Source organism: Crocodylus siamensis, chromosome 1 (assembly GCF_052110815.1).
Source record: "Crocodylus siamensis isolate JL-2025a chromosome 1, ASM5211081v1, whole genome shotgun sequence".
Classification (NCBI taxonomy): domain Eukaryota; kingdom Metazoa; phylum Chordata; order Crocodylia; family Crocodylidae; genus Crocodylus; species Crocodylus siamensis.
In genome coordinates this window covers 295,694,069-295,720,183 of record NC_143395.1, presented here as the reverse complement: position 1 = coordinate 295,720,183, position 26,115 = coordinate 295,694,069, and the positions used below count along the sequence as shown (strand labels likewise).

Here is a 26,115-nt window from a genome sequence, read left to right as displayed (position 1 = left end):
TCAGAGAGCATTGTTTCGACACAGCTCTGAAACTCAGTAAGTTAACAGCACTGCCATTTCCCTCCCTTTTTCCTCTGCCACCAATCTTAATTATCAGGAATGATTCAAACTCCAAATTTTGATGGTGAGTGAGAGGGAAATTAACTCCTTGGACTCCAGAGCTGAGTTGAAACAGTGGAGATAAATGCTTTTATGGTAGCTGTGATGATGAGCCTTGTGGGTAGAATCTGGCTTATGGAGGTGGGTGGTCCATCCCATGAGAAGCCATGAGAAGGCCTGTATGCTGGATGACACAGTTCCTTAGGCCTTTTGTTTGACACTTAAAGCTGTGTAAAACAAGCTTTAAGTGGGGCAGTGAGGGTTAAAACATTCAAACAGACTCTTGGGTCATTTCAACCAATGCAAAGAATTTTTTGTTTAATTGACAAAACCAGATTAATAGCTGAGGAAAATCATAATCTTATGAGGTGAGGCTTGACCACTGCAAAGCAAGGCTGGCCAGGCTTCTGCTTCTACAGCAGGGGGTTTCTTCAGCAGTCCAACAGATGCACACAGTCTGGTGGGTATCCAGTCAGAGCTTATCCAACCATAGAAGTTCCCCCAAATGCCCTCCAGCCTGCGTCCAGTATTTATAGATGGATGGTAATCATAGTCTCAGTATTCTAAGGAATCATCTCTGATTGGCTTTATTTAAAGTTCTTTGTTTCACTGGAACTTTCAGAACTGGATTAAACTAGATTTTATACAAACCTGGAAGATGTCACAATTGGGATACATATCCTGCAAATGCAAAAAGGGTGAAGGGAAACAAGTTTCTTATCTTCTTCCATTCCTTTTTTATACTGGTCTGTTACTTCTTCACTTCAGTTTATGATTAGGCATGATTTGCATTCTTATATCTAAGCATCTATTGTTAGCAAGTTGATAACATTCAATACATCTGATCCTTTTCTCTAATGTTAATAGAGCTAATAGATAAGTAAGGTTGGATAGTCCCTTGTTTTCCACAGATTGTTGTCTAAATGTAAATGTGTTTCCTATTTTTCATATATCACAACACTCCCTTTTGAGTAGAGTGTTTATTTTTGGTTGTCAAGGTGGGCACTTATATGATGGAGGTGGGCACTCCACATGATGGAGGTTTAGTCCTCAGGGTCTTATTCTATGCCCCCTGAATTGAAATGGTGGGGCATAGACTAAAACCTTGAGGACTAAACCATTTCATTTTTTTCATCGTGTTACGGTGAGGGGCCCAATCCTCTTTTTTTTTTTTTTGGAGCTGGAGAATGACCTTGAGCTGTGGGGCCCCACAATCCTTCTCTCTGTGGTGGTGGCACCCTGTGATGCTACCCAGGCAGGCTGCTAGCAGGCCAGGTGCTGCCCCAGCTTGGAGGCAGCACCTGGCCCAATCCAACTTTTCCCCCAACCCCAAGTTGAGGCAGCACCTGGCCCACTAGGAGCCCGGCTGGGCAGCCCCAGGGACTACTGCCACTACAGAGGGAGGGACCAGGGCCCCTGCAGCTCAGGGGCTGCTTGGCCCACAGGCAGCTCACCTTCCAGCTGCGGGAGAGGTGGGCAGGCTCCACCGAAGGAGGAAAAAAAAAAGGATCAGGTCCCTCACTGCTTCTGCTGTCAGTAGGTGCCGGTGGCTGACAGGATGCCTGGGGCTGCCTGGGAATGGGCTGGGTTGCCCCTGGGGCAGTGTGGGGAGGCAGCAGAACAGCAGCTGGGTTTGCTGGAGGCCAGAGAAAGTGGATGAGTGGTGCACAGGGTGCTGGAAGCCTGGACAGGCTGCTGGCTGGCTGGGTGCTGCCCTAGCTTGGAGGCACCCAACTGAACACTTCTCCAAGCCCACCCAGGCTTCCAGAACCACATATACCATCACCACTGCCTTCTCTGGTGGCCAGCATACCCAGCTTGCCCCTGGGGCAGTGTGGGGAGGTGGCAGGAGTGCATCTGAGTGTGGTGGTGGCCAGAGAAGGCGGTGGGGATGTTGCATGGGGCACTGGAAGCCCGGATGGGCTTGGAAAAGCATTGGATCAGGTGCCTCTGAGCTGGGACAGCACCTGGCCAGCTAGCGGCCTGCTTGGGCTTCCTGCGCCCCATATACCATCCCTGCCACCTTCCCCAGCCACCGGCAAACCCAGCCGCCCTCCTGCCACCTTTCCGCATTTCTGCAGGCAAGCCAGCCCATTCCTGGGTAGCCCTAGGAGTCTTTCCACCTGCAGGAGCCTGATAAAGGCAGAAGTAGCGAGGGACCTGATCCTTTATTTTTGCAGAACATGCCTGCCTCTCCTGTGGCTGGAGGGTGAGCTGACAGCTGCATTGTTGCAATTTGCAACATTGCAAACTAAACTACATCAGGATGTAGTTTAGTTTGCAATGATGCAAACTCATTTAAAATCCCCCAAACTTTTGCACATCTACAGTGTGATGCTTTTAAATCACACAAAGTGACATTTTTGTCACATGTACATGGTAATGGCATCACATGTACAAGTGCCCAGTCTCTCACCTCTTACAGGTTTTACCTTGAAATGTAAATGTAGCTTCTTGCTTTCCTGTTTAAGTAAGCAGGTAACTTTCCCCTGATCAGGTCTGTCATATAGCTCCAGCATCAGAGGGCCCATTACATGTAATGACTAATGTCAGTTCTCTGCTAACTACATATGTCACAAATGTCAGTTCTGTACCAACACCCTACTATATAGAGTCAGTTTATGTGATTGTGTACATGGCAGAGAGGCGGGAATGATGGCCACATTTTGTGCTTTTGGCCAATTGAGGCAATTTTAAGGCCATCATCAGATTTGCTACCTGTCCCAAAAGAGCCAAAATCAGCTCACTTTCAAGGCGATCTTTATGGCCTGTCATTTTACCTTAGCTTTTGGAGAGATAGGTATGTAATACAGGTAGGATTTGTCTCATGGAATGGTTTGGTATTCATCTCTTACAGGTTATTTATTTATTGTGTTAAGGTTTAGGGACTCTACTGATCTTCTGTTTACTTGGGCTTTTATTTAAATTAGAAGTAATAAGGTCTAGGATGGTTTTAGTCCCCTTTCCACCTGCCTTTTTATATTATCCCTAATATAAATGGGCAATACTAAAGAATATCTGAGGGACAGAAATGGGATGGTATGAGAATATTATACATATGTTCATAATGGAAATGTAGGAAATTAACAATGAAGAATGAGTAAATGAATGTGGCAGTAGTTTACATCAGAAATTATTTATGAAAGATTCTCCACTGCCTCCTTCTTTGTGTCTGTGCAGAGTTGGTTTAAAATTCTATCATTCTGATCTGGCAGTGTTTTGCACCCAGTCCACACTCACTTTTTTCAGGTAGAGGATGACACCCAGGCCCATGTCAAAACTAACAACAGATAAAGCAAAGTGTATATAACTAAATCAGATATTCTGCTGTTTATAATATAGCTATACAAATTTCTTTGGAACATATAAGAGTGTTTCAAGGGGACAAGCGGTTTGCTAGGAAATTCCAGTGTTGTTCTTCTAATTAAATCTAATTAAATTGCATGTGTTGTATTTGTCCTGTTTTTGCCATCAGTTTGCTTATTATACTGAGAATGTGAGCAGTGAGGGAGTCTGTAAAGAAAATAATTCAGCACATTCAAAACTTAATCCCATCTTTCTAGTTGAATAAATACCCAGACTTACTTTCAGAATTTGGATTGTTTCAGTTAAGAAACTAAGCATGTGTTAAATGTAATTGCAATAATGCATTTGCTTTGTATTTTGGCAGAGTGAAGATATATACCTTTTAAAAAGAGAAATTGAACAGGGGGAGAAAGATCTAGAGAAAGTGAAGGCTTTCCATGCTGAATGTTTGATGATAGATTGGCGTAATGGAGAAAAAGAGCCTGAAAACAAGTATGTCCTCAACTGTCTCTGTCCCTCAGGGTGCTCTGTGGGTGACTGGCTATCCGTTGCATTTTCTGTCTTGTTCCACATTTTCCAGCTGACGACATCCCTGATACAGTTTCCATTTGCAAGGAGAAATTGAAAAAACTTTAATTGGCATTTTCAAAGGAATCAAACTATTTTATGGTAGGAAAAGAGGTGTCTGGGAAAATATATTTTAAAAATGTAATGCAGTGAATTGGAATAAAATGGAATGCGATCAGGACCAATAACAATCAGTGTAGGCCAGGAGTAGGAGCTTTTTGCCACCTGGGCTCTCTCCCAGAAGTCTCTTCCCCTTCCTGCTCTAAGTAGCTGGCTGCCAGATTTCCAGCCTCTCTGCAGCAAGGGTAGGCTCATATGCAGCGGAGCAGCAGGCTCTGTATAATAGAGGGAAACTTCATGGAACTAAGGGGCTGTGTGGCATGGCTCTATGACACCAATCCCCCATGCTGGATCAGACCTCATCTGGCTTGAGTGCTGTAGGTTGCTGACTCCAGGTGCACGTTGTAGCTAGGGACAGACATTACACATAAACTGGTTTAAGTGATGAGAAATTGGTTTAAACCTGTAACAGAACAGACATTCAGTACACATAAACAAGTCTGAAAATGACTGAAACTGGTTTGAGATAAACCTGGTTGAACGTAGTATCAGACTTAACTGATTTGGGGCAAACCAGTTTATGCAATGTCTGTCCCAGACCAGGAGTATTTGCTGCCTCCAGCAGATGGGACTCTTGCTCTCTTTGCCCTGACTGGTTAGCTAAAATTTGTAGCATCTGGATGGAGCTGGCTGGGAATTTTTGTAACTAAAATGGTCTTTTCTGTGGAGCTGTTTGTCTTTGTAATTATACATTCATTGGACCGGAGAAAACATGAACCATTTATTTCATATGTTTCAGTGCTGGGGCATAGAAGGCTGAAATTCAAGTCCAGTCAAGGTTGAAACCTGTATGTGTGCGTGTGTGTGTGTGAGAGAGAGATCTCTGAAAGTTCTTTGGTTTGATTTAGAAAAGAAGTTTTTTTGAAATTGTGGAATTTTTCATGGGATATGTAGTTTTTTTCCCATGTAGTTTTACCTACAGATTGTTCCCATTAGAGGGAGCTGTTTCTCTGATGCAATATAGTTTATTTTCAAGGAAAGTACATTAAGTCTTACTTTCCTGAACAAAGTAGGAAACAAGCAGGGGTGAGTTCCTTTGCTCAGCAGAGAATCTGACGACTCACTCAGATCAGCACTTTCCTCAAACTGTTTCTCTCAGCTTTGCCCTTTGGGCTACACTAGAAGTGTGTCTCTTGCTACGTGTTAGTTTTTCTGCTCTCATCTCTGCCTGCTTCCATGGTGTTTTTGGTGTTCTTCTCCCCTACATACAGCACAAAATCAATCTTCGACCCACGTGTGGGTTTTCAGACCTCCAGGATATTACATGAACTGCCTAACCCAGCTGCTGCTCAGGTTTGCTTTGGGTCTAGTTCTTGGGCAGTAGTTATTAATTATTTTAGCTGCTAATAAACAAAGGGGAATGTAAGTGTTAACTCATTTAGCCAGAATATAATGCGCAGCACCTACAACCATGTGTTTCTTAACCCTTAGCATAATGGTACTTACCTTAGGGGTTGGACATACCTTTCCTTTTTAAGTGGTGATCCTTTGAAAACATATCCATACACTCACGTTGTTTGTCCCTGTGATTTCTGTGACATTCCAAGAAACTGGTGACCAAGTGATTCCTTCACAAAAAAGGCTAATTGGAAGTATAATACAACAAAGAATGAGTGTCTCTTCCAAAGCTATAACTAGTTGTTCCAAGTCCTGATGGAGGCTAATTTCTGGGCTACAGTAGGAAACTTTGCTTTGCTGCTGCTGCTGCAGTTCCTGTGGCCAAACCTTGGATCGTTAGGCGTATCTGATGCCTTATAGGAGCAAAGTATGAAGCAAAAAGAATAAGTTACTATACTTGGTGCACTTTTTACAATAATTCCAAATAAGAAAAACTACTTTATAAAAATGACTCCCACTTTCAAAACAACCTGAATAAAGGCCAAAGTTCGTGGTTAGAGATGAGAAGATTTATGTCTTGTGGAGTGGTTTGAAGTGTGGTAAAAAAGATTAGCAGCTCCATATAAAAAGGCAAAGTGATTGATTTTATAGAATCATAGAAAATTAAACTTGAAAGAGACCTAAGGAGGTCATCTAGTCCAACCCCCTGCCCAAAGCAGGACCATCCCCAATTCAAAGCAGGTTTTAATTTTTATTAGCACTTGTGCAGGCATATCATTTACTGCTTATTGATAGGATGGCTTACCCTTTCCCCCAGAATTCAGACCAGCTAGAGTTAGAACATTCTGGCTCCAGTAAAGAATAAACTGTTTACATATTTACATCCAGATGTTTATAACAGAACATTTTAAAGCAAAACTAACAACTTTTAAGCCACCCTGGACACTTAGACACTAGTAAAACAATATTAATCATTGTCTAATATTTGAAATCAGTGTTCAATTTAAGCTTTATAACACTGGAAAAGTGATTTCTTATAAAAGTATTCGTACTCTTCAAGGTATTCACTTCATTTTTTTCCTTCATCTGTCAGTAACAGTCCTCACAAGCAGACTTTTACTACTTCATCTATAACCACGCATATCCAGGAGCTGAATGCTTCTCCCACCAGTAGACCACACTGTACATTAGAAGAGCCAACACTGACTGCACACCACCATATACGAAATACATGGCAAACTTGTTATGACAGTCCAGCCATAAGGAAAAAGTCACTGTACGCAGGTAACTATCTGAACTGAAAGGTAGATATTAGAATTTGTTCATCAGTTTTGAAGTGATTATGCCAAAAATAAAATGATAATTCTTTATCTTGGTTATAATTAAAGTTTGACGTTTTGCATGCAAGTAATCTTAAATCTCTGATTTACTTTTCACTACTTTTTTGCATTTCTCTCCTCTTGGATACTTATAGTAGTTATTTTTACAATCTGTTGTGGTGTTTGTGTAGCACTTCCTGCAGTGGAATGATACATTTTAATTATCTTGATTGATTTAAGAAAACAAAAAGAAAAAAAAAGCTATTAATAGTAGGGAGCTTAATACCCCCTCTCTTTTTTATTAATGTAATCAAATAAATCATGATAACAGTGAAGAGCCAACGTGTGTTTTATTATTTATAGTGTTCATTTAAAAATTTCACTTTTTGATTTATTATCAACTAAATTATTCTTTGAAGCAACATGTGAGATCATTTGAAAAACAATTTACTTGGCTTATCTGGAAAAAAAATACTTCAGCATCTTAACTTTGGAAAATACAGCGAATAAGTGAGTATTAGTTGAAGTATTTTTACATGCAAGACTTGATCTGCAGTAATACGCTAGAACAGTAGAACAGACGGTTGATACTTGAGAAGAGTTCTGTGTTCAAGAACTGCGAGCATCCATTGATTTGTAGCTGAGTTGTTCCTTTGCCTTCTTCTGAACACTTGCAGAGCAAACAAAGACTAGTCTGCTCAGAACTCGAGGTCATGGACTAAAATCTTGTAAAGGAAGTCCAGATGAGAAGATATCTCCTGAAAGAAAGGATTTTCACCTCAAAAACACACTGAGCCCTGCAGCCAGTTTTAAAGGCAAGTAGCACAACTGTGTGAGGTGAACAATTTTTCTTTTGATTTGTTTAAATCTGGTGGTGCCATGTTTGAGGTCAGGGTGAATGAGCAAATAAACTTTTAAACTGCTGTCAAGAGGAGCCAGGGATGTGCTTAACTGACATGGTCAAGGAAGGAAGTCCAGTGGGATGGTAATGCTAAAATTTGAGATACTAAATTAGAATGAATACAAATGGAAAGATTAAATAAAATTCACAGATTTATAAATAATACTCCATTTATTATTTTTCCTCTTGCAAGGAAAATGGTTATGGTCTTAGTCATCTTGGAAGGAACTTAATCTTCTTCCATGCTAGCTGTATACTGTACCTCTGGTAAGGTCATTTCCTACAAAAGAAGTGGAGAATATTGTGGAAGAAGTGGAGTTATTGTGGAAGTAGTGGAGATGTGTTGGCAGATTTTACATTTCTTGTCCCAGCATGGTCTGGATCCATTAGGTGTGCTTGTTGGGGGTGTTTGCAGCCTGCACTGGGTTCCATATTTCTATCACTAGTCTGCTGGTGGTACCCAAAATATCTAGTTTAAAGTTATTTTGAATATATCTAACTGGAGTGCAGGGGTAGACATGCCCTGAAACTGCTGAAGGAGGAGCTGAATCATAGTTTTTTTTGGGTCTAGGGTGACTATCTAAGAGATGCTCATTGCAGTAAAAGAAAAAAGGAAAAGTCATATATTGTTGGTTGTATTAAAGATCAAGGTTAAAACTGACAGCTCTAGCTTAAATCCTGATGTGCTATTTTAGAAAGAAGCCCAGCTTCACTATATGGGCGCAGACAGAAGTGACAGTTTTTGGCTGATCTGGCCACAGGAAGCCATCTATAGCTGTGACCAAACACAAGTGCATGGCTGCAGACAGCTTAAAAAATGACCAGTTGGGTGAAAATCTGAACCCTTATTGTATGAGGGGTCAGATGAAGATGTTTCAAAACAGAGTGTCTTTTGTGACTTCTGTGCTGTAATATGCCAAGGATCTTCAGAAAAGCTGCACTCGGCACATGGGGATAAGTAGTCAGTGAAATGAAACTATTTTGTTAGAAACTTGGATTAGATATCCAGCAGATATTCCTTTTTTCCAATGACTAGTATACCTCTGAGCTTAATGCTAAAGGTGCTCTCATTTGTTTTAAAACCCTATACATGATATTTGAAAATGTGTTTGACATTTATACATCTCACAGTTTCTTGTTTTTAGTTCTCTAGCTATTACTTTTGATTAATGAGCTCTTTATACAAGTTAACCTTAAATGAAACACAGCTGGCCAGCCAGCCAGGGGCAGTATATTATGTTGTTATGGTCTGAGTTAGGGAACAAACTGGTGAATCTTTCTTCCTTAGTTATAAGCTATAAATCAAAATGAAGTTTAAAATAATTTTGAAAAGATTTTAAATTAGTCCCTATCTACTTTTTAAGACTTCACTGTTAATTAGATCTTGGGAGAGTGTGGGTGGGAATGTTGTTAATATTGATCAAACACCAAGACTGAAACACAAAAGAGATTAATGTTCACAAAGAAGCTTAGCAGCTGGAACAAGCATTATTGTACAACCCTCATGGTGTTTCTGATAGGTTAAGACAAATTGTTGAGACTAATTGCTACAGTTTTATGTCTTGTGTGCAGGCAGAATCATTATGTGTTGTTTTGTAAATGTTTTCCACAGAAATGAATACCCAAAAGGTGACAAAAAGAACAGCTAAAGAGTATGTACATAATATCACAAAAAGATAAGTGTTTATAATTTGTTTTCAATAATTCCTAAAGTAACAAAACCTTTTCTATCTCATGCTATATCTTGAGGATTCTTATTTTCAGTTCTCTAGATATCTCTTCATCTCGTTGGCTAAAGACTCATGGTTTGGTTGCTAGGCGACTCACCATAATGGATGCCTTAGCCCCCACAGCTGTTCCTCACAGTACTAAATACATCCCAGTTCTGGACAAACATGTTGTTTCTAAAGTCTTTGATGAGGTAAAGCTTTTGTGTTATTTTGGGACAGATCTAAAATGTATTACTGTTTTTGAAAGTAATTTTATTGTTCACTCATATAAATATCAAACAGTTATTTTGATTGTGATAAAATGCAAATGATGCTCAGCATAGAGATTTGATAGTGTTTATTTTCAACAATCATTAAGAGAATAAAACTGTTCATTAATTATGTTTCTTGAAGAGGGAAGGAATTGGGGAGCTTAATGCTGTTTGCATTTCTTGCCTTTTTACCAGTGGGTGGCAGCATGCAGCCACTAGGTGTTCAGATTTTTTTCTGGCTGGTAGCCACTAGTGATATATGATAAATCACTGGAGATCTGAATTTTGGGTTTCGTAAGCTAATTGGAAAATTGGTCATGCTTTCTTATATCACTGAGTTCTCAGGGTTTACACATGTTCACTAGAGTGTGTTTAAAAAGGAACACAATAACATAATTGAGGGTCCAGGTTTGATAGGTGCTCAGTGCTGCCTGTGGCATGTCTACACAAGACGCTAAATGCACAGTAGACTAATTCTACTGTGCATTAGCATAGCCATACTATTGCACTAATGTGCAGTAGAATTAGCCTACTGCGCATTAATGTCACTAAAAAAGCCTATGCTGGTGTGACTAGAAGGTGAGGGGAGCGGCAACCACTATTCCCTGCCTCTTCCCTAAATGAGGCATTACCTGGTGTTGTGAAGAGAAAAGGGGGTTTGTTGGCTCCTGTTGGCCTCCCGTTGTCCTCCCTACTGCCCAGATGAGCAGCAGGGTGGCAATTTAAAAGCCAGTGGCTGGGAATGGGGCTTGGGAACCCCACTGCCAGCTTTTAAATTGCTGCCTTGCTGGTCAGCTGAGTGGCACAGCAGCAAGGGGGAGCCAGTCTTGAGGGCCTTCCCCAAGCCCAGTTCCCAGCCACCAGCTTTTAAATTGCCATGCCACCACTCATCTGGGCTGCAGGACAGCAAGGAGGGATGTAGCCAGGAGCTGGAAGTCAGGTTGGGGAAAGCCTCTGCATGCCCAACTCCCAGCTATTAGATAGCCACCCCCTCACTCAGGTGAGTGCCGAGAGGGAGCTGGAGGGGCTGAGAGCAAGTGTGTAGAGGCTTTTTCTAGCTTAGGGTTACCATACATCTGGGTTTTCTTGGACATGTTCTCTTTTTGAGTCCTCCAATCTGTCTAGGCAGTTTTTTGAAATACGAATTAATGTTTGGTGCTCTGCTCCACTGGTGGCAGTGAAGGGAGGGTGATTAGGGGCAGGGGCAGTGCTGGGGGAAGTGGGCTGTAGCAGGGCAGGGGAGGCACTTGCCCCTCCAGTGGGGGAAGGGGCCGGGGAGCCCTTTGAGGGCAGCAGGGAACTCCATGGCTGGGCAGCCCCAGGAGTCAGCCCCATGAATCAGAGCTGCCATGTCCCAACCCGGTTGGGACAGAGGCAGCTGGCAGCCCCCTTTGGCGGGTCTGGTGGGAGCAGGGGCTGTGGATTAGGAGTGAGGGGCACTGGCAGGGCTGATAGAAATGAACCCCGGTACACAGCTTATTTTAAAAGGCTGTTTGCTTTCATAAGGTGCTTGTTTTGAACAGCATTTCAACAGTAATACCAGCAATTACAATTGAATACTCATATCTTAATGTCTAATTTTCATGCAGAAATTTCCAGTTTAAAAGTATTACAGCATTTCATGCCTATAACTGATGGCAAGTTATGACCCTAAGTTGGAGCATGTGTTTGTCAAGCTCTGGCACATGTAGTATGAAAAGGAAAGACAACAATCTGGACTGCAGACAAGTGGAACTAACAGAATTATCTCCTATTATATGTGGAACCCATTCGCCTTTTGGCTTTATGCCGGTATTTCAGGGAAAAGCTGAGAATAGGATGTGGCTTTAACTATAAATCTTGATCAAGAGTGATTAACAGATTGCATTAAAATCTTGGCTGCACCTATACTTTGAAAGCCCCCTTTCAGAATAAGTATTTACAACATTTTTGGAATCAGTTCTTCTAAGATACTGGGTTTTGTTGTGCAGAATAGATATGTTCCTTTGTTTACTTGGAGGAAGGCATTATTTTGGATTTTTGCCCTTTGTTAACACTGATGCACTAACAACAATTCTCTCACCTTGGAAATAAAGAAGCAAGTAAAAAGGTTACCATGACAACTCTTCATTAACAAGATGCTGACCTGCTCTTTTAATTTCTGTGTGCCCTGACAGTTTCACCTGAGCCATTGCAAAGAGATTAATTATTACACTAACCATCAATTTCATATGCAGAATAAAATTTTTGGGTGTTCAGCTAATATTAATTTTCTGTACCATATTTCCAGAGCAGTGCTTCTCTACTGATACTTCTATGCATCTGCTCCAGAGATTGCACGGTCTTTGATAGAGCTTTATGAAAAACAGAATTTATAGACTAGTAACTGAACCAAAAAACCACCCAGAAAAACACAGGTTTCAGGTTGGCCCCTCTCCCCCAAATTTTCATGTAATATGAAATGATTTTTCTTTTGTTTCCATGTTATTTACCTCTTTCTGTTTAAAGTTTAGGTCAATTATGAAATGAAATCACCATTTTGAAACAAAATGTTGAAATGTCTTATTTTTTAAAATATTGAGATAAAACATTTAACCTTTTAATTTTTTCCTTTACTACTTTAAACTACTCACCAAATCTGACCAGATTTTGCAAATAATTGCCTCCCTGAAAATGCATTTTTGGTTAATTTCCTCTTCCATGAAAGAATTCCCTAGTCGTAGTCTATAAAGTTTAATGCCATAATAGTAAACATATTTTTGCCAATTCTTAACATTCCACTTAGACTATTATAGTCATTCAGAAATATTATTGAATATTTGTAATATAATATTTGAATATTATAATATCTGTTTAGTTGGAGTGAAGATAGTGGTAGAAGATGACTTTTGCAGAAAAAGTCCTTATACCTTTGGGCTGAAGGTGCTCCAGCTTGAGTGTCACAGCAAATCTCAACTGTTTGGTGTGGCATTGAAAACACTTTTTCTATAGCACCAATATCAATTTCAATTCTATCTGGATTGGGAGTGGGAAAGGCATTTACTGCACTAGAACTTTGAAGAGAGAAGTATAATTGTGCAGAATATGCTTTGATATGTTCTTAATACAGTGGTACCCTTCTCCCATTTCATATTTTTTTCTTGTTACCATGCTCTAGAAGAAAGAAATATTTTTTCCAGCATAATCTTGCGTTGGCTTGTTGATTGAAGGTCCATAGGAATTTATATTGGGTGATATTGTATATGGATTTTTAAGTGAAGGATGGTCTCTCTTTTCCTACTTCTCTTTTAAAGATCAATTATTTGGGTGCCTGGGTTTTCTGTTCCATAATGTAGTGTGCATTACCTAAATATTGTAATGAAGATTTTGAAAGACATTTTGATTTCTAAAGAAGGAAATAGGTGCTTCTGAAATTTTCAAAGGCACTTCATCAAGGATGGTTGATCCCAGTATGATTGTAAAAATGTCTATCTGTACTTCTAGGCACCTAAGTACTTTTGAAAATCTGGCTCTTGCAATAGAAGTTACAGCATTTCATGTATATAAATAAATACATTTCTTATTTGTATATGATATGCATCTCTGGAATAAGCTGGTGCTGTATACAGAAGAATAACACAGTGATTTATTAAAACAATACAATCTGTATTGTATCTGCCTGCATACTTTCTGTCTTAGCTTTCATTAGTAGAGTAATATTGAGAGATATTGTTTATTTTGGTTAGAAATAAATTGTAAAATAGCAAGATTAATTTGTTGTGCCTTCCCATGCTTAATTTGCAGGGTTCCAATGCTTATTTTAGGGATCATATTTATTTATAGGATTTCTGGAAATACATTGCAAGACAATTTTATCCTAATACTGAAACCCCATTAGGTTTGATCTCTCTCATGGGACCTTGTGCCTGTATGATCACTTATATGAAGTGCTTTGTTTTTCCTTATTGAAGTTCTTTGAGACTTTACTTGGTTGTATAAATAGTCATATATTCAGTGAAGTCTTTGCTCTTTATTGTTTTGTAGGTGTTACCCCTTGCCCACATTAGCAATGACAAGAAACAAATCACATTAATTAATCCTCAAGCAGTGAATCTTGATGCTTATAAAGAGAAGCTGGAACAAGCAGTTAAATCTTATGAATGGTAAGTCTTTGCTTCAGAAATTCAGCATTCTGAATTTAGGAAATCATCTGTTATGTCCTAAATCAGGGGTGTCAAACATGGTTCTGAAGTGGTTGGAGCAGGTGTCGTGTGTGACATGGTACCTGGAACAGGTGCCACATGTGGTGTATCTACAGCCAGGGCAGGCACTACATGCAGCATGACACCTATGTCAGCCAGTCTAGGATCTGCATTGTATGTGCCCAGCTGGACTGTTTCCTATGCGGAGCCTGTTCTGGGCACTCTGGGATTGCTGCTATGCACTGCGGGTCCCATACCAGCTAGAACAGACATGGGATTGGGGGGGCGGGGGGGTATGAGGGGTGCTGTGGTCCTGATCCTGTCCATGTGGCTAGATGAGTTTCACACCCCTGCTCTAACACATTGGTGGGCAGGAGCCTGTAATGATGCAAGTGGCCTAATTTCTACTTTAACCCTGGGTGAGGTGGGTGTTAAAGTTAGAGCGGTTTTGCTACTGTTATAGTACTACAGGCTCCTGCCACAGCTCACAGTTACAGCACAATGATTTCTGCCTGCTCAGAAGCTGTAGCTCTACCCCACCATGCCTTTTGAAACTGCTCCAAGGGAGCGTGTGGCTTTGCCCTTACTAGATGTGAGTAAAAAGTTATTCAAAAACAAAAATAATGTTCATTTTTAATTTTTGTGACAAAAAATTGCTTAAGCTTTGCAAAGTATTCATCATGCAAAAGGCAATATAATATAATACGCACAGGCGCGCGCGCACACACACAAACACACTAACTTCCATTAAAAATGATTTTTTGAGAATCCAAATACCTAAATTGCAAATCCTTGAAACTTAAGTGTTTAGAACAGAATTACTGATAGATCCTTAACTATAGTGATCTAGTTGCAATAAAAAAATTATCAGCCTGAGCAAACATTGTTTTGGAGGATGTGGAAAGTGAAAATATTCCTGGCCTAAATATCTGGATGCCACATTTTCAACCTGTAGTGGATGTTAATTGTCAAATTATCACACACTTTTCCAGCTGAAACACTAACTCAGCTATGTCTTTTATGCTTGAATGCAGCATTTCTGGTAATTAAATTTGAAAGAACTACAGGTTAGCTCTGTGAATAATGATTGGTCACAAATTTATTTTTACAACTATAAAATAGACAATATGTCAGAAGTTGCAGATTTGAAGAATGAAAGAAACCAGGACAATAATATCACCATATATAGATTGACTATTAGCACTAAATTAACAGAGAGGAAAATGATGATAACAGTAATTTCATGTGTGTACAGAAGGAATATCCTACACTGATGGAGAAAAAAACTGGGAGCTACTAAGTGTGTGATCTTGAATAACCAGAGGCATTTACAAATGAGCTAGATATGAAAGTGTAGCATTTAGAAGTGTGAAATAGACAGATGAACATGTCAAGACTGCAGATTATGAATGAACTAAGTAATTTACATTCTAAAGGCGCTGGTTCTCGTTTCCCTTAGCTGATGAACTGAATCAGTCAGAAGCCCATGCTCAGAATCCAGTTTTGTGTAAGCTATTTCATCTTAAATGCAAGAATTCATTGCTCAAAACTGACAAAAGACTAATGTTTGAATAGGTCTGAATCTTTCTTGCAATGTACTGGAACCAACTTGTACATTTGGAAAGAGACTATAGTGGAGCTCAGTTTCCTATCTTGTGGACGGCAACTAGGATTCTCCTAGGCAACCCCTAGAGTGCAAAAAACATGAAATCGTTATGTGATGGTTTAATTGTTTGAATGCTGACAGCTGACGATAAAACTGTCAGATTAAATTGACTTGTGGAAATGTGTATGTAAAAAAAAATACAAATGCAAGACAAAAGGCTATGATGTTTTTAAAAGGTGATAGTATGTACGAGTGCTTCTGGGAAAGTTTTATTTTCACTACAGAGTTTTTTCTCAATAGCCAGAGTAGAATGGAGTGGAATGGCATGATGTCCCACAGAAAAAAGCAAAATCATGAACATTGTTTCTCAAATGTCTCATGCTACAATTTTCTGAAGCTGTTTACTTGGGGGACGAAGTGCTTAAGTTGTCTGATATTAAATCAGCCCAATTACTTAATGTAGCTTGCTGGGTGATGCACTGAACTGTCCACTGAAATCCCTACAGGAAACAGTAGTGATTGCTACTAATCCTTCAGTGACCCTGAAATAATTATGTTGCTACTGATGGAAGAAGCTGTTTTTCCATCTCCTTTTTCAGATGATAATTTCATAGTTGAATGATAAGGATGCAGTTTGTCACTGTGGCACTCGCAGAATACAAATTATTGCAGACGTCTTTAAAACGCTGTGTTCTTTTCTTCCATTGTTGTTATGATAATCAGCTGCACTCTGACTGCACTCCCTCAGAAATTGTTTTGTTTTCTGTAATAGGCGCCTCAATCTAATTACTTGGAGAGCACTATCTCAAGAAGAAAGAGACAAGTAAGTTGTCACCTTCTTATGTTCCAACTCAAGAATTGAATCTTTAGAACATATATTAATATAATAGGAGCTAAGGGACACAGCACCTTTGAAAATCAGATCATAAATATTTAGTATACTTTTGCTGCTCTTCCTATAGCCAGCTTCTTTTATGTTCAAGTGTCTCTTGTCTCTCCCTGACTGGTAAAAATTTTATGTGACAGAGTAATATTTATATCTTAGGTTTTATTTTATGACCCACTGGGTATGTCTACATGTGCAATTAACTTGAAGCAATAAACTCCGGAGCAATTTGAGCTGGAGTAAACTTCCCCCGCCCAAGCCACAGAGTCTACGTGTGTGCCTGGAGCAGCAGCAATTTGAGTTGGGGCAGAGCAGTTTATACCAGGGCCATTCAGCCCTGGACTCTGGTGGTGGCATTGGTTGGTGGTAGAGGGGCAGTGTTGGGGATGAGGGTGCTAAAAGTGCAGAGCTGGGTGGCTAGGCCGCAGGCAGAAATCTGGCCTCTGGCTGGCTGGGTTGACTGGGTGCAATTTATGCTCGTGGTTAGTGTCTACATGTGCATTTAATCACAGTTAATTATCCCAGCATAAGATAGTACTGTTCCTGACTCTTACTGGGTGTGTCTACATGAAATGTTTACTGCACAGTTGACTAATTAACTGCACAGTAAATGTCTCAGCATCTATACACGCTCCTCTGTTAGAGTGCATGAAACAAGTAAACTCTGCAGCAGGGTAGTGCTTGTAAATTCAAGTACTACTATGCAGAGTTTTTTCACGCTCAGCAGCGTTCAGTGTACTGCTTTCTGTGTGCACGTGTAAACAGTGTGCCCAAGAGCTTCTCAGGAGCAATAAGCTCTGCAGGTTATTGCTGCACACTAATGGCACATGTAAATACATCCACCGTGGTGTTAATTACTTTACTGTGGACTAATACCATTGCATGTGTAGATAGTGATGCTTTACTTCACAGCTAATTAGTCTACTCCACAGTTAACTGCCTGTGTAGATGGGCTAGTAGGTTTCAAAATGAGAAGATTCCCCGTTTTGCTAGCTGTTTGCTTTTATAAAAACAATATGAAATTTACTTATAACACTGAGAAGCACCTCAAGGGCGTGTTTGTACAAGAAGTTGTATTGGCAAGCTGTAAGTGGCTCCCCACTGAGCAAATCAGTAATCTGAAAGTGACTTTGGGACCATAGGGTAGCCTGGGAGTAACCTAGGTCTTCCAATTTACTGTGTAAAAAGACTAAGTACCTGACACTTCTCATTTGTATTGCCTTCCTGGGCTAAGGCACCTTAATTTAGGGGCAGATTGTAATGGCTATTTGAGATCTGGCCCTAAATACCCATCAAAGGCAAAATGGAAGCAGCACTTAAAATAAAAAAATATGTAACAAATGGGAAAATGAAGAAATATATTAGTAGTCAAAATACATTAAAATTTACAAAATATAGAAAATTGGTAAGAGAATCTAAGATAAAAGAAAAATCCATGCTGGGCAAAAATAAGGAAAAGCAGAAGGAGATTCTTAAGTGTATTAAGAGAAAGATAAAACATATCAGTGTTGTAGGCTCAATACTCAATATAGGGCAGTCATACAGAATGGTCTGGATCACTTGGTAAGCTGGGCCCATTCAGTCAAAGTGTAGTTTACTATAGCCAAAAATAAAGTTTACATGTAGAAATAAAAAAACGCTGACTTTGTGTATAGACTGGGGGATCCGGTCCTGGGAAGTGGACAAGCAACTAAATGGGAGCTGTCACTGTGATGCTGTGACAAAAAGGGATGTTTCAGGTCCTGGACGAATAAATAGAAGTAGTGAGTAAGAGTAGGAAAGTGTTTTAACACTACATATGGCACTGATAGATGTATATGGTAGTAGTGTGTATAGTTTTGGTGTCTGTGTTTTAAGAGTGGTGTTAAAAATTTTGAGAGGTTGCAGACAAGAGCCCAAAATACTTTGAAGGCTGAAGGAAATGCCTTCTGGAGAGAGACTTAAAGAGCTCCCTCTTTTAATTTATCTAAAAGATTAAGCAAGCCATTTTTCAGTTTATAAGTACCACATTGTCTTGCATGTAACTCACTCCTGAATATAACACACACCTTGTTTTTAAAAAGGTAGCATAAAGAAAAAAAGATTTCACATTGGGTAAGTATCTGAGTAGCAGCATCTAGGGAGCTGAGGTTGCTGCCAGCCCGACGCACTGAATGGGGCCCTTGGAGGGAACCCATGTACTGGCTTAATTTGGTGCTGTAGGTCTAGGGCCATGTGCTGAGACTGGTGCTGTGGTATGGGAGCATAGCCTGGACCTCATCCAGCACGATCGGTTTGGGGCTGTGGCCTAATCAAGTGTAACAGGACTGGGACTGTGTGCTGGGTCCAACCTTGCATACTGGCTCCAGGCCTGTGTGCTCGGTCTGACTGCTCCCCATACTGCCAAATTTCTGGACTTCCAGAGAGAAGATTTTCTTGCATATAGTGCAAACTTCAAATTTCACTGTCTGGTTTTCAGGAAAAAGTTGCAGCATATATGTGAGAAAATAGGGTATCTTCTCATGGAGAAGACAGTAGGTATTATGCTACCAAATCATCTTTTGGTGTTTTCAAACCAAGACTGGGGTTTTCAGATTTCAAAATCTTAGTATTCAGACAGAGACTTGGGTACCTTTTGGATAGTTATGTTTTAGCTGAACACTAATTACCAAGGAACTCAGTGAAACAAAATGGCCCGAGAGATCAGAGATGAAGAGATCAGATTAGATGATCCAGTGGCCCATTAAACTCTATGGCCATGTGCACATGAGTAGGGGTGCGTGTTTGCAGAAGCACAAACTGTAGTGGCACAAATTTTTGCTGCTACTTTGTGCCACAGTGCATGCCCCTGCCTGTGTGCTTTGCAGAGGGACACATAGCCCCTCTGCTTCACATGCTGCTGCAGGGGGGTGCTGGCTGGGGCACAGGGTGCCTCAGTGCGGGGCTAGCTGGCAGGCAGGCCCTGTGCTGAGGCACCCTGTGTTCCAGCGAGCCAGATAGTGGCATATGGAGATGGAAGAGCCCAGGGTTGCCTGCTCCCCTATCTCCATGCTCTGTAGAGCCCCTGCATTGAGGCATGTGGAGCCTTCGCCTTGAGGCACACTCCAACCCAGCCAGCTGGGGAGTGTCTAGCTGGGGAGGAGTGTGTCTCAAGACAGGGCCTCCATATGCCTCAGTGCGGGGGCTGTGCAGTACAGCCCCTGTTTTGAGGCGTGTGAAGACAGGGGAGCAGCCAGCCCAGGTTTCGAGGCACTCTGCTGGGGAGCAGCTGGCTGGGGTTCAGGGTGCCTCAGTGTAGGGGCTCCATAGCATGCAGAGACAGGAAAGTAGGCAGCCCTGGGCTGCCTGCTCCTTTGTCTCCATGTTTGTCCTGGAGTGCAGCACTTTGGTGTGCTTTGCACCATTTTTTTTCAGGGTTTTTTTTTTGCTACTGGGAAATCATGATAGCATATTTTGCCCTAGTGCTGCAAATTAGCAGTGCTGTGCACAGTTTAACATGCAATGTGTGTGGTTTGTGGCGCTGCAAACAGGTTTGCAGCACCACAAACTGCACATGCGTGCATGTCTGGATCTGGCCTATGAATTGGGTTGCAAATTTCTTTAAAATAAAAAACACGGCTTGCATGTAATGTCTAATTTTGTTTAAGGTTTGAGCAGGACAAGCCAGTCCGCTACATGGAACATAAGGAAGCTTTGCTAGAGTCTTTAGAAAATCTAGGTTGGCCTGTTTCCTATGAAGATGTGATGCTGTTGGAAGATGAAATTCTGGCAGGGTTAACATATATCCAACAGGCCTCTGATCTTCAGGAAGCTGCCAAAAAGGACATTCAGAGGACTTCTGTTTCACCTGTCAACCACAGTAAAAAGGTAGGTAGTATTGGTGCTATTAAGTATATAGCATTAGAGAGGTGGTCAAAGATATTTTTCAGAGATTTTTCATCCTGTCTTTCTGTAATAATTTTTTCTGTCACTTGGCTGTTTGATAAATCAGTGATAACTCTGTGTACACTGGAGGAGATGCATGTTTCTTAAATGAAATAGAAGAATGGGGCAAAATCCAGATTGGTCCCAAGTCAGGCCTGTTTAAAATGAGGTGCCTGCCTCCAATATGATCATTCAAAATGCAGATGTAGGTTACACCTCGGCTGTCTACAGTCAGTAGGGAGAGTTAAGGGCCTCCTAAGGGCAATTCACAACAAAGGGAAAAAAGGAGAAGCTGGACATGAAGCTGCCTAGAGCTAGCCAATAGGAAATGCTTAGCACATGGGTAGATTTGAATTCCTGCCCTTTTCTTGATTCTGAACCTGGAGTCATCTTCTGAGGACAGGCGCAAGAATGGCTTGTTGTGTTATGGTGGTGCCCACCTTTTGTGCAAAAATTTAGTAGTTAGAGCACTTTCTCAAGGTAGGCCAAGAACCCAGGTCTCTCTTTTCTCATCATCCTGAGGAGACCCAAACACATATCTCCTACTGTCCAGAAGAGCACCCTAACCATCAAGTTAAAGAATAACCTGCATGGGAGCACACTCCATTCCTCTGTTAAAGCTTGATCAGTGGGCAGAAATAGTAATCATCAGGGATCCTGATTTTCCCTGGTAAAAAAATTGGAAGTCCTCTGATAAAACCCCCAAAATCTGTCATTAAAATGAAAGGCCACTAATATATATAGTGCCAGTCCCAGCCCCATGGTGGCAGGGGGGAGAGGAGGAGCGTGCCTGGCCCCAAACGTGGGGGGGGGAGGAGGGCGGATGCAGGCCTCTCACCCCAGCTGCCTCTCTCCCCACTGCCTGTCATCCTTGACAAGCAATTGACTAGTAATAAAATAAATTCTGAATACCTATAAATTTTGGTATTTGATTTTAGGATTTTTATCAGAAAATCAGAGCTCCCCCCTACCCCCTCAGCTCACAGAACACAAGTCCAGGCTCCTCACTCTCAAGCCACAGCCCTTCAGCCCTGCTGGTGCCCCTTACTCCTCCCCACAGCCCTGCCGGAGGGGACCCTGGAACTCTGCCAACCTGCAGAACACTCTGCAAAATACATGGGTTACTCTGTTAAATAGAGAAAACCACATTTTCCACTGGTAAGGGGGAAAATCTGTGTTTTTCTCCAGTTTTCCATGGGAAACAGAAAACCCAGATACCTGGTAATCACTGACCACATTTTCACCATGGGGTTTTAAGGTCTTTGGTTTCACACAAGTTTAGCTTAACCAGTCAAAATAAAGCTGTTTTCTCAATCATAAAAATGTTTCTATTGCCCTTTTCTTACCAAATATCTTCAGTTGTTGGTGGTGATTTTGTTTTGTTTTAGTTTAGAAAGCCTCTGCAAATATAAGTATTCTAAGGCTCTTTCTACATGCATGTTACTAGGAAAATTCAAATAATTTGTTAAAATCATTATCAAGCTCAAACTGATTACTATTCTGGTCATATCCCAGAGCCTTCTTTTTACTTCTCCGTCTAAATTTTTTAAATGTATTAAAAATACATTTGACCTAGTAGTTTCAAAATAACTTTGATAAAATATTTACTGATCCAAGACAGCCACATGATGTAGCAACTGCTGCACAATGTGAAATCAAAGGATAAATGCAAGGATACAGTTGGAAGTAGAAAGACACAGGTTGATCACAAGTTTTAAAAAGAGCAGTCTTTTACAGCCAATGTTTGTTCCTATTTCATGCATAGTAAGTACAGTGTAAGGTTCTGATACTGTAAATACTGATTGTTCTTTACTCTCCTTTCATTGTAATGAAATATGCGGGTGCTCAGCAATGTGTAGGATCAGGTGCTAATTAAGTATGACTCTATCCTTGCATGGTATTATTTTTTGTAATGTGACAGAGCTCATGGTTTTATATTCAGTTAATCAAAACCCCACAATGTTTCTCCTGTTGGAGGCCCAGTAGTTTTTGGTTAGGTTCTTTACTATTCTTTGGGCCTTCAAAATCTTCCTCAAATCTATAAACATCAGAAACTTTCTAAAGCTAGAAAGCTGAACTGTTTATTTTCTAGACACAGACAGATAAGGGAATACATAGTCCTAACATCTAACTTAAGATTGTTTATCTCCTGCTGAGTCAAATGGTATGGAGTTAGAGAGTGGTCCACAACCCATGGTTAATGGACACCATGTTGCCTGCAAGACCCCTTGACACAGCTTGCAGCCACTGCGATTGACAGGAGAGCAGGGTATCTATGTCTGCAGGGTGTTACTTGCTTGCTATTGTTGCCGTAGGCCAGCAAAGGATGAGGACTCATGAATTTTAGTTTACAGAACTGAAAGTAGAAAGTGGGAGAGGAGGATTTTGTGTGTTGGAAATTAAATAACTCTCACTTCCAAAGTGGGATTTTGGTTCCAATCCACAGATATAATAGTACAAATTGTGATCTTACCTGTGTATGTGTGATTTCATCATTTTTTGTGAAAGGCATGTGATTTCATGCATAGATAGGCTATTAGTGTTCTGAGTATGGCTTTTTAAAGTTAAGGGGGAGAGAGAGAGTGTGATTGATATTAGCCTCACTGGTTGTGACTCTTAGGCTTTCTTTGGCCATGGGAATTCAAGCTAAAAGTGACAGGTAAAAGATAGGGAGACTGACGAGTGACAAAGTTGATGGCTTGACAGAAAAACAAATACAGAAGTAATGCAGAGAATGCACATTGATAAATGCTGTTTGAAATTTGACAGCTCAGTGTCAGTTTCAATATGTTGTCAATGCTATGAGCAACTCATTTGGAAAGAGTGCACTGAAGCAGTTTTTTACTACACATAGCCACTTCAAAATGCACTAGATGAGTAAAGATAACAAGGGGGGAGGCATGAGAATTCATAGCATTACAGCTTCTAATATAGAACTTTGCTACTGTGTGGTGGAAAAATTAGTTGTAGCATGAATATGGGAGTTTTCAAACATAACCTTGAAAGGTTATGATATGCATTCCCATACCATTTCTTTCTTACTACAGTGTGCTTTCTGTGTCCATAGCTTTTCAGAGGCCAAGAGCATTTACTACATACAATACAGTTCCTGAAGAGCACTTAAAAAAATTCCAATATATTTCTCTTTCAAGAACCAAGTAAAAACATAAGTGGATGTGATAACATCTGATTAGAAAAAAATAATCCCCAAGCCAACAAAGAACATGGGATTAATGTATCTCCTTGGTCAAGAGCAGAAAGGTACAGCTGACTTCACTGGAGAAGGTCCAACAAGTCCCGAACCCTAAACCTGGGATTTCAGTGGATCACACATAATGAATAAAGCATTGAATGTGCTTCATGCAGTGAGCTAAGTGTTACCCTGAGTGAATAGCCAGACTTTTTATCATGCCCTTTAGCTCAGCAAGTTTGGGAAGTGTTGGTGGACCACTCAGGAAAACAGAGTACCAGTGCTGAGCGTTTTCATTGAGATTGTCCTGCCTCTAGATGACTGATAAATCAAATCTGGAAACTAATAGCAAAATATTTAAGTCTCAATTGCAAAGCTGAAGCGTAAGAGAGAGGGTTGTGAAAAACAGTTACGATCCAAACCCTACGTAGACTTGTGCTCTAGGTCAAAAATCAGTGTCTTGATCTGCACCTAGGGAAGAAGAGGGAGCCATCAGGAAATTCCTCTTTTCTAGGCTGGCAGTTATATTCTACACTAACTACTTCTGGATGCTTTTCATGGATAGCACTAAGTCAGCAAAATGTTCTGATCTAGTCTGCAGATAATAAGCCCATGATTAATTAGGGTACTGTCCTTAAATACAAGTAAAGTTCTTTCCCAAATGAAATAAGAACTTCTTCAGAACTTCTTTCCCAAAATAACTTCAGAACTTCTTTCCCAAATGAAGGTGAGAAAAATCAGTCTTCATAGATTTCATAGATTTCATCGACATTAGGGCTGGAAGGGACCTCGGGAGATCATCGAGTCCAGCCCCCTGCCCAAAGGGCAGGAAGTCAGCTGGGGTCATAGGATCCCAGCAAGATAAGCATCCAATTTACTCTTGAAGGTGTTCAATGTAGGTGCTTGAACCACTTCCGCTGGCAGACTGTTCCAGACCTTGGGGGCTCGGACAGTAAAGAAATTCTTCCTTATGTCCAGCCTGAAACGGTCTTGCAGGAGTTTGTGACCGTTTGACCTCGTCATCCCTTGGGGCGCTCTGGTGAACAGACGTTCCCCCAGATCCTGGTGGTCACCCCTGATAAACTTATAGGTGGGCATCAGATCACCCCTGAGCCTGCGCTTTTCAAGGCTAAAGAGTCCCATGGCTCTCAGCCTGTCATCGTAAGATCTGTTTTCCTGACCTCTGATCATGCGTGTGGCTCTCCTCTGGACTCTCTCAAGCTTCTCCACATCCTTTTTGAATTGTGGAGCCCAAAACTGGACGCAGCACTCCAGCTGCGGCCTCACCAAGGCCGAGTACAAGGGGAGAATGACGTCCCGGGATTTGCTCGAGAAGCATTTATGGATGCACGCCAGCATTTTGGTCGCTTTACTAGCCGCAGCATCACATTGCAGGCTCATGTTCATCTTGTGGTCAATGATGACCCCCAAGTCTCTTTCTTCTGTAGTGCTAACCAACGTAGCACTGCCGAGCCTATAAGGGTGCTGCAGGTTTTTCCTCCCAAGGTGGAGAACCTTGCATTTATCGGTGTTAAACACCATGAGGTTCTCGTCTGCCCATTTGCTGAGCTTGTCTAGGTCATCCTGGATCACCTGCCTATCTTCTGGCGTGGATGCTTTGCCCCAAAGTTTGGTGTCATCGGCGAACTTGGCCAGTCCACTCCTGACTCCAATGTCCACATCGTTAATGAAGATGTTGAACAGTATGGGTCCCAGGACAGAGCCTTGAGGGACCCCACTGGTCACAGGGCACCATGATGAGTGACTGCCATCAATCACAACCCTCTGAGTCCGACCACAAAGCCAATTTCCCAGCCAGCGGATCGTGGTGGAGCCAAGGCCACAACTGGGCAGTTTGGCCAAGAGGTGATCATGGGATACCAGATCAAAAGGTTTTCTGAAGTCAAGATATATGACATCAATCTCTTCTCCCTTTTTCAGGTGATAGGTCACCTGGTCATAGAAGGAAATGAGATTGGTCAAACAAGACCTACCCGCAACAAACCCATGCTTGCTATCCCTTAGAATGTTAGCCTGGGCCAGTCCCTCAAGGATGGCCTCCTTAATAAACTTTTCTAAGATCTTCCCCAGGATAGAAGTCAGGCTAATGGGCCTGTAGTTACCTGGGTCCACTCTCCTCCCTTTCTTGAAGATCAGCACCACATTGGCCTTCTTCCAGTCTTCGGGCACTACACCAGAGCGCCAGGAGTTTTCAAAGATCCGTGCCAGGGGCTGGGCTAGCCAGCTCCTTGAGTACCCTGGGGTGCAGATTGTCAGGGCCAGCTGACTTGAAGGTATCCAGCTTCTCAAGGTGTTCCTTCACGAGGTCAGCATTGATGGAGGGTAGGGGATCCCCCTCACCCAGATTTCCCTGTCCCATAGCAGGCATGGGCATCCTGTGTGACTGATGAAAGACTGACGCAAAGTACCTATTTAATAGGTTGGCTTTTTCCTGGGCGTCAGTTGTCAGTTGCCCCATCTGGTTTAGCAGGGGTCCAACATTGCCCTTGCTTTTCCTCTGGCTCCCCACATATCTGAAAAAGGACTTTTTGTTGTCCTTGATGCCTGAAGCTAGTTGGAGTTCAGTTGCAGCCTTGGCTTTCCTGGTTTGCTCCCTGCAGGACCGGACCAGCGCGGAGTAATCCTCCTTGGAGGTGAATCCCGTCCTCCATCCTTTGTAGGCTTTCCTTTTTAGCCACAGTAGGTCCGCTAGGTCTCTGGAGAGCCAGGGGGGCTGCT

General features: G+C 41.5%; 1 protein-coding gene across 1 annotated transcript in view; it reads left to right on the top strand.

The window, feature by feature from the left end:
• The window catches only part of VWA3B (von Willebrand factor A domain containing 3B), a 134,405-nt gene that overhangs the window by 56,121 nt on the left and 52,169 nt on the right, over positions 1-26,115 (top strand). Inside the window, exons 16-23 of the mRNA XM_090064991.1 lie at positions 3,770-3,897; positions 6,524-6,714; positions 7,427-7,564; positions 9,263-9,302; positions 9,415-9,571; positions 13,634-13,752; positions 16,170-16,220; positions 19,910-20,129. Coding sequence (XP_089921117.1) covers positions 3,770-3,897; positions 6,524-6,714; positions 7,427-7,564; positions 9,263-9,302; positions 9,415-9,571; positions 13,634-13,752; positions 16,170-16,220; positions 19,910-20,129 — 1,044 coding nt within the window. The remainder of the gene's footprint in view (positions 1-3,769; positions 3,898-6,523; positions 6,715-7,426; positions 7,565-9,262; positions 9,303-9,414; positions 9,572-13,633; positions 13,753-16,169; positions 16,221-19,909; positions 20,130-26,115) is intronic.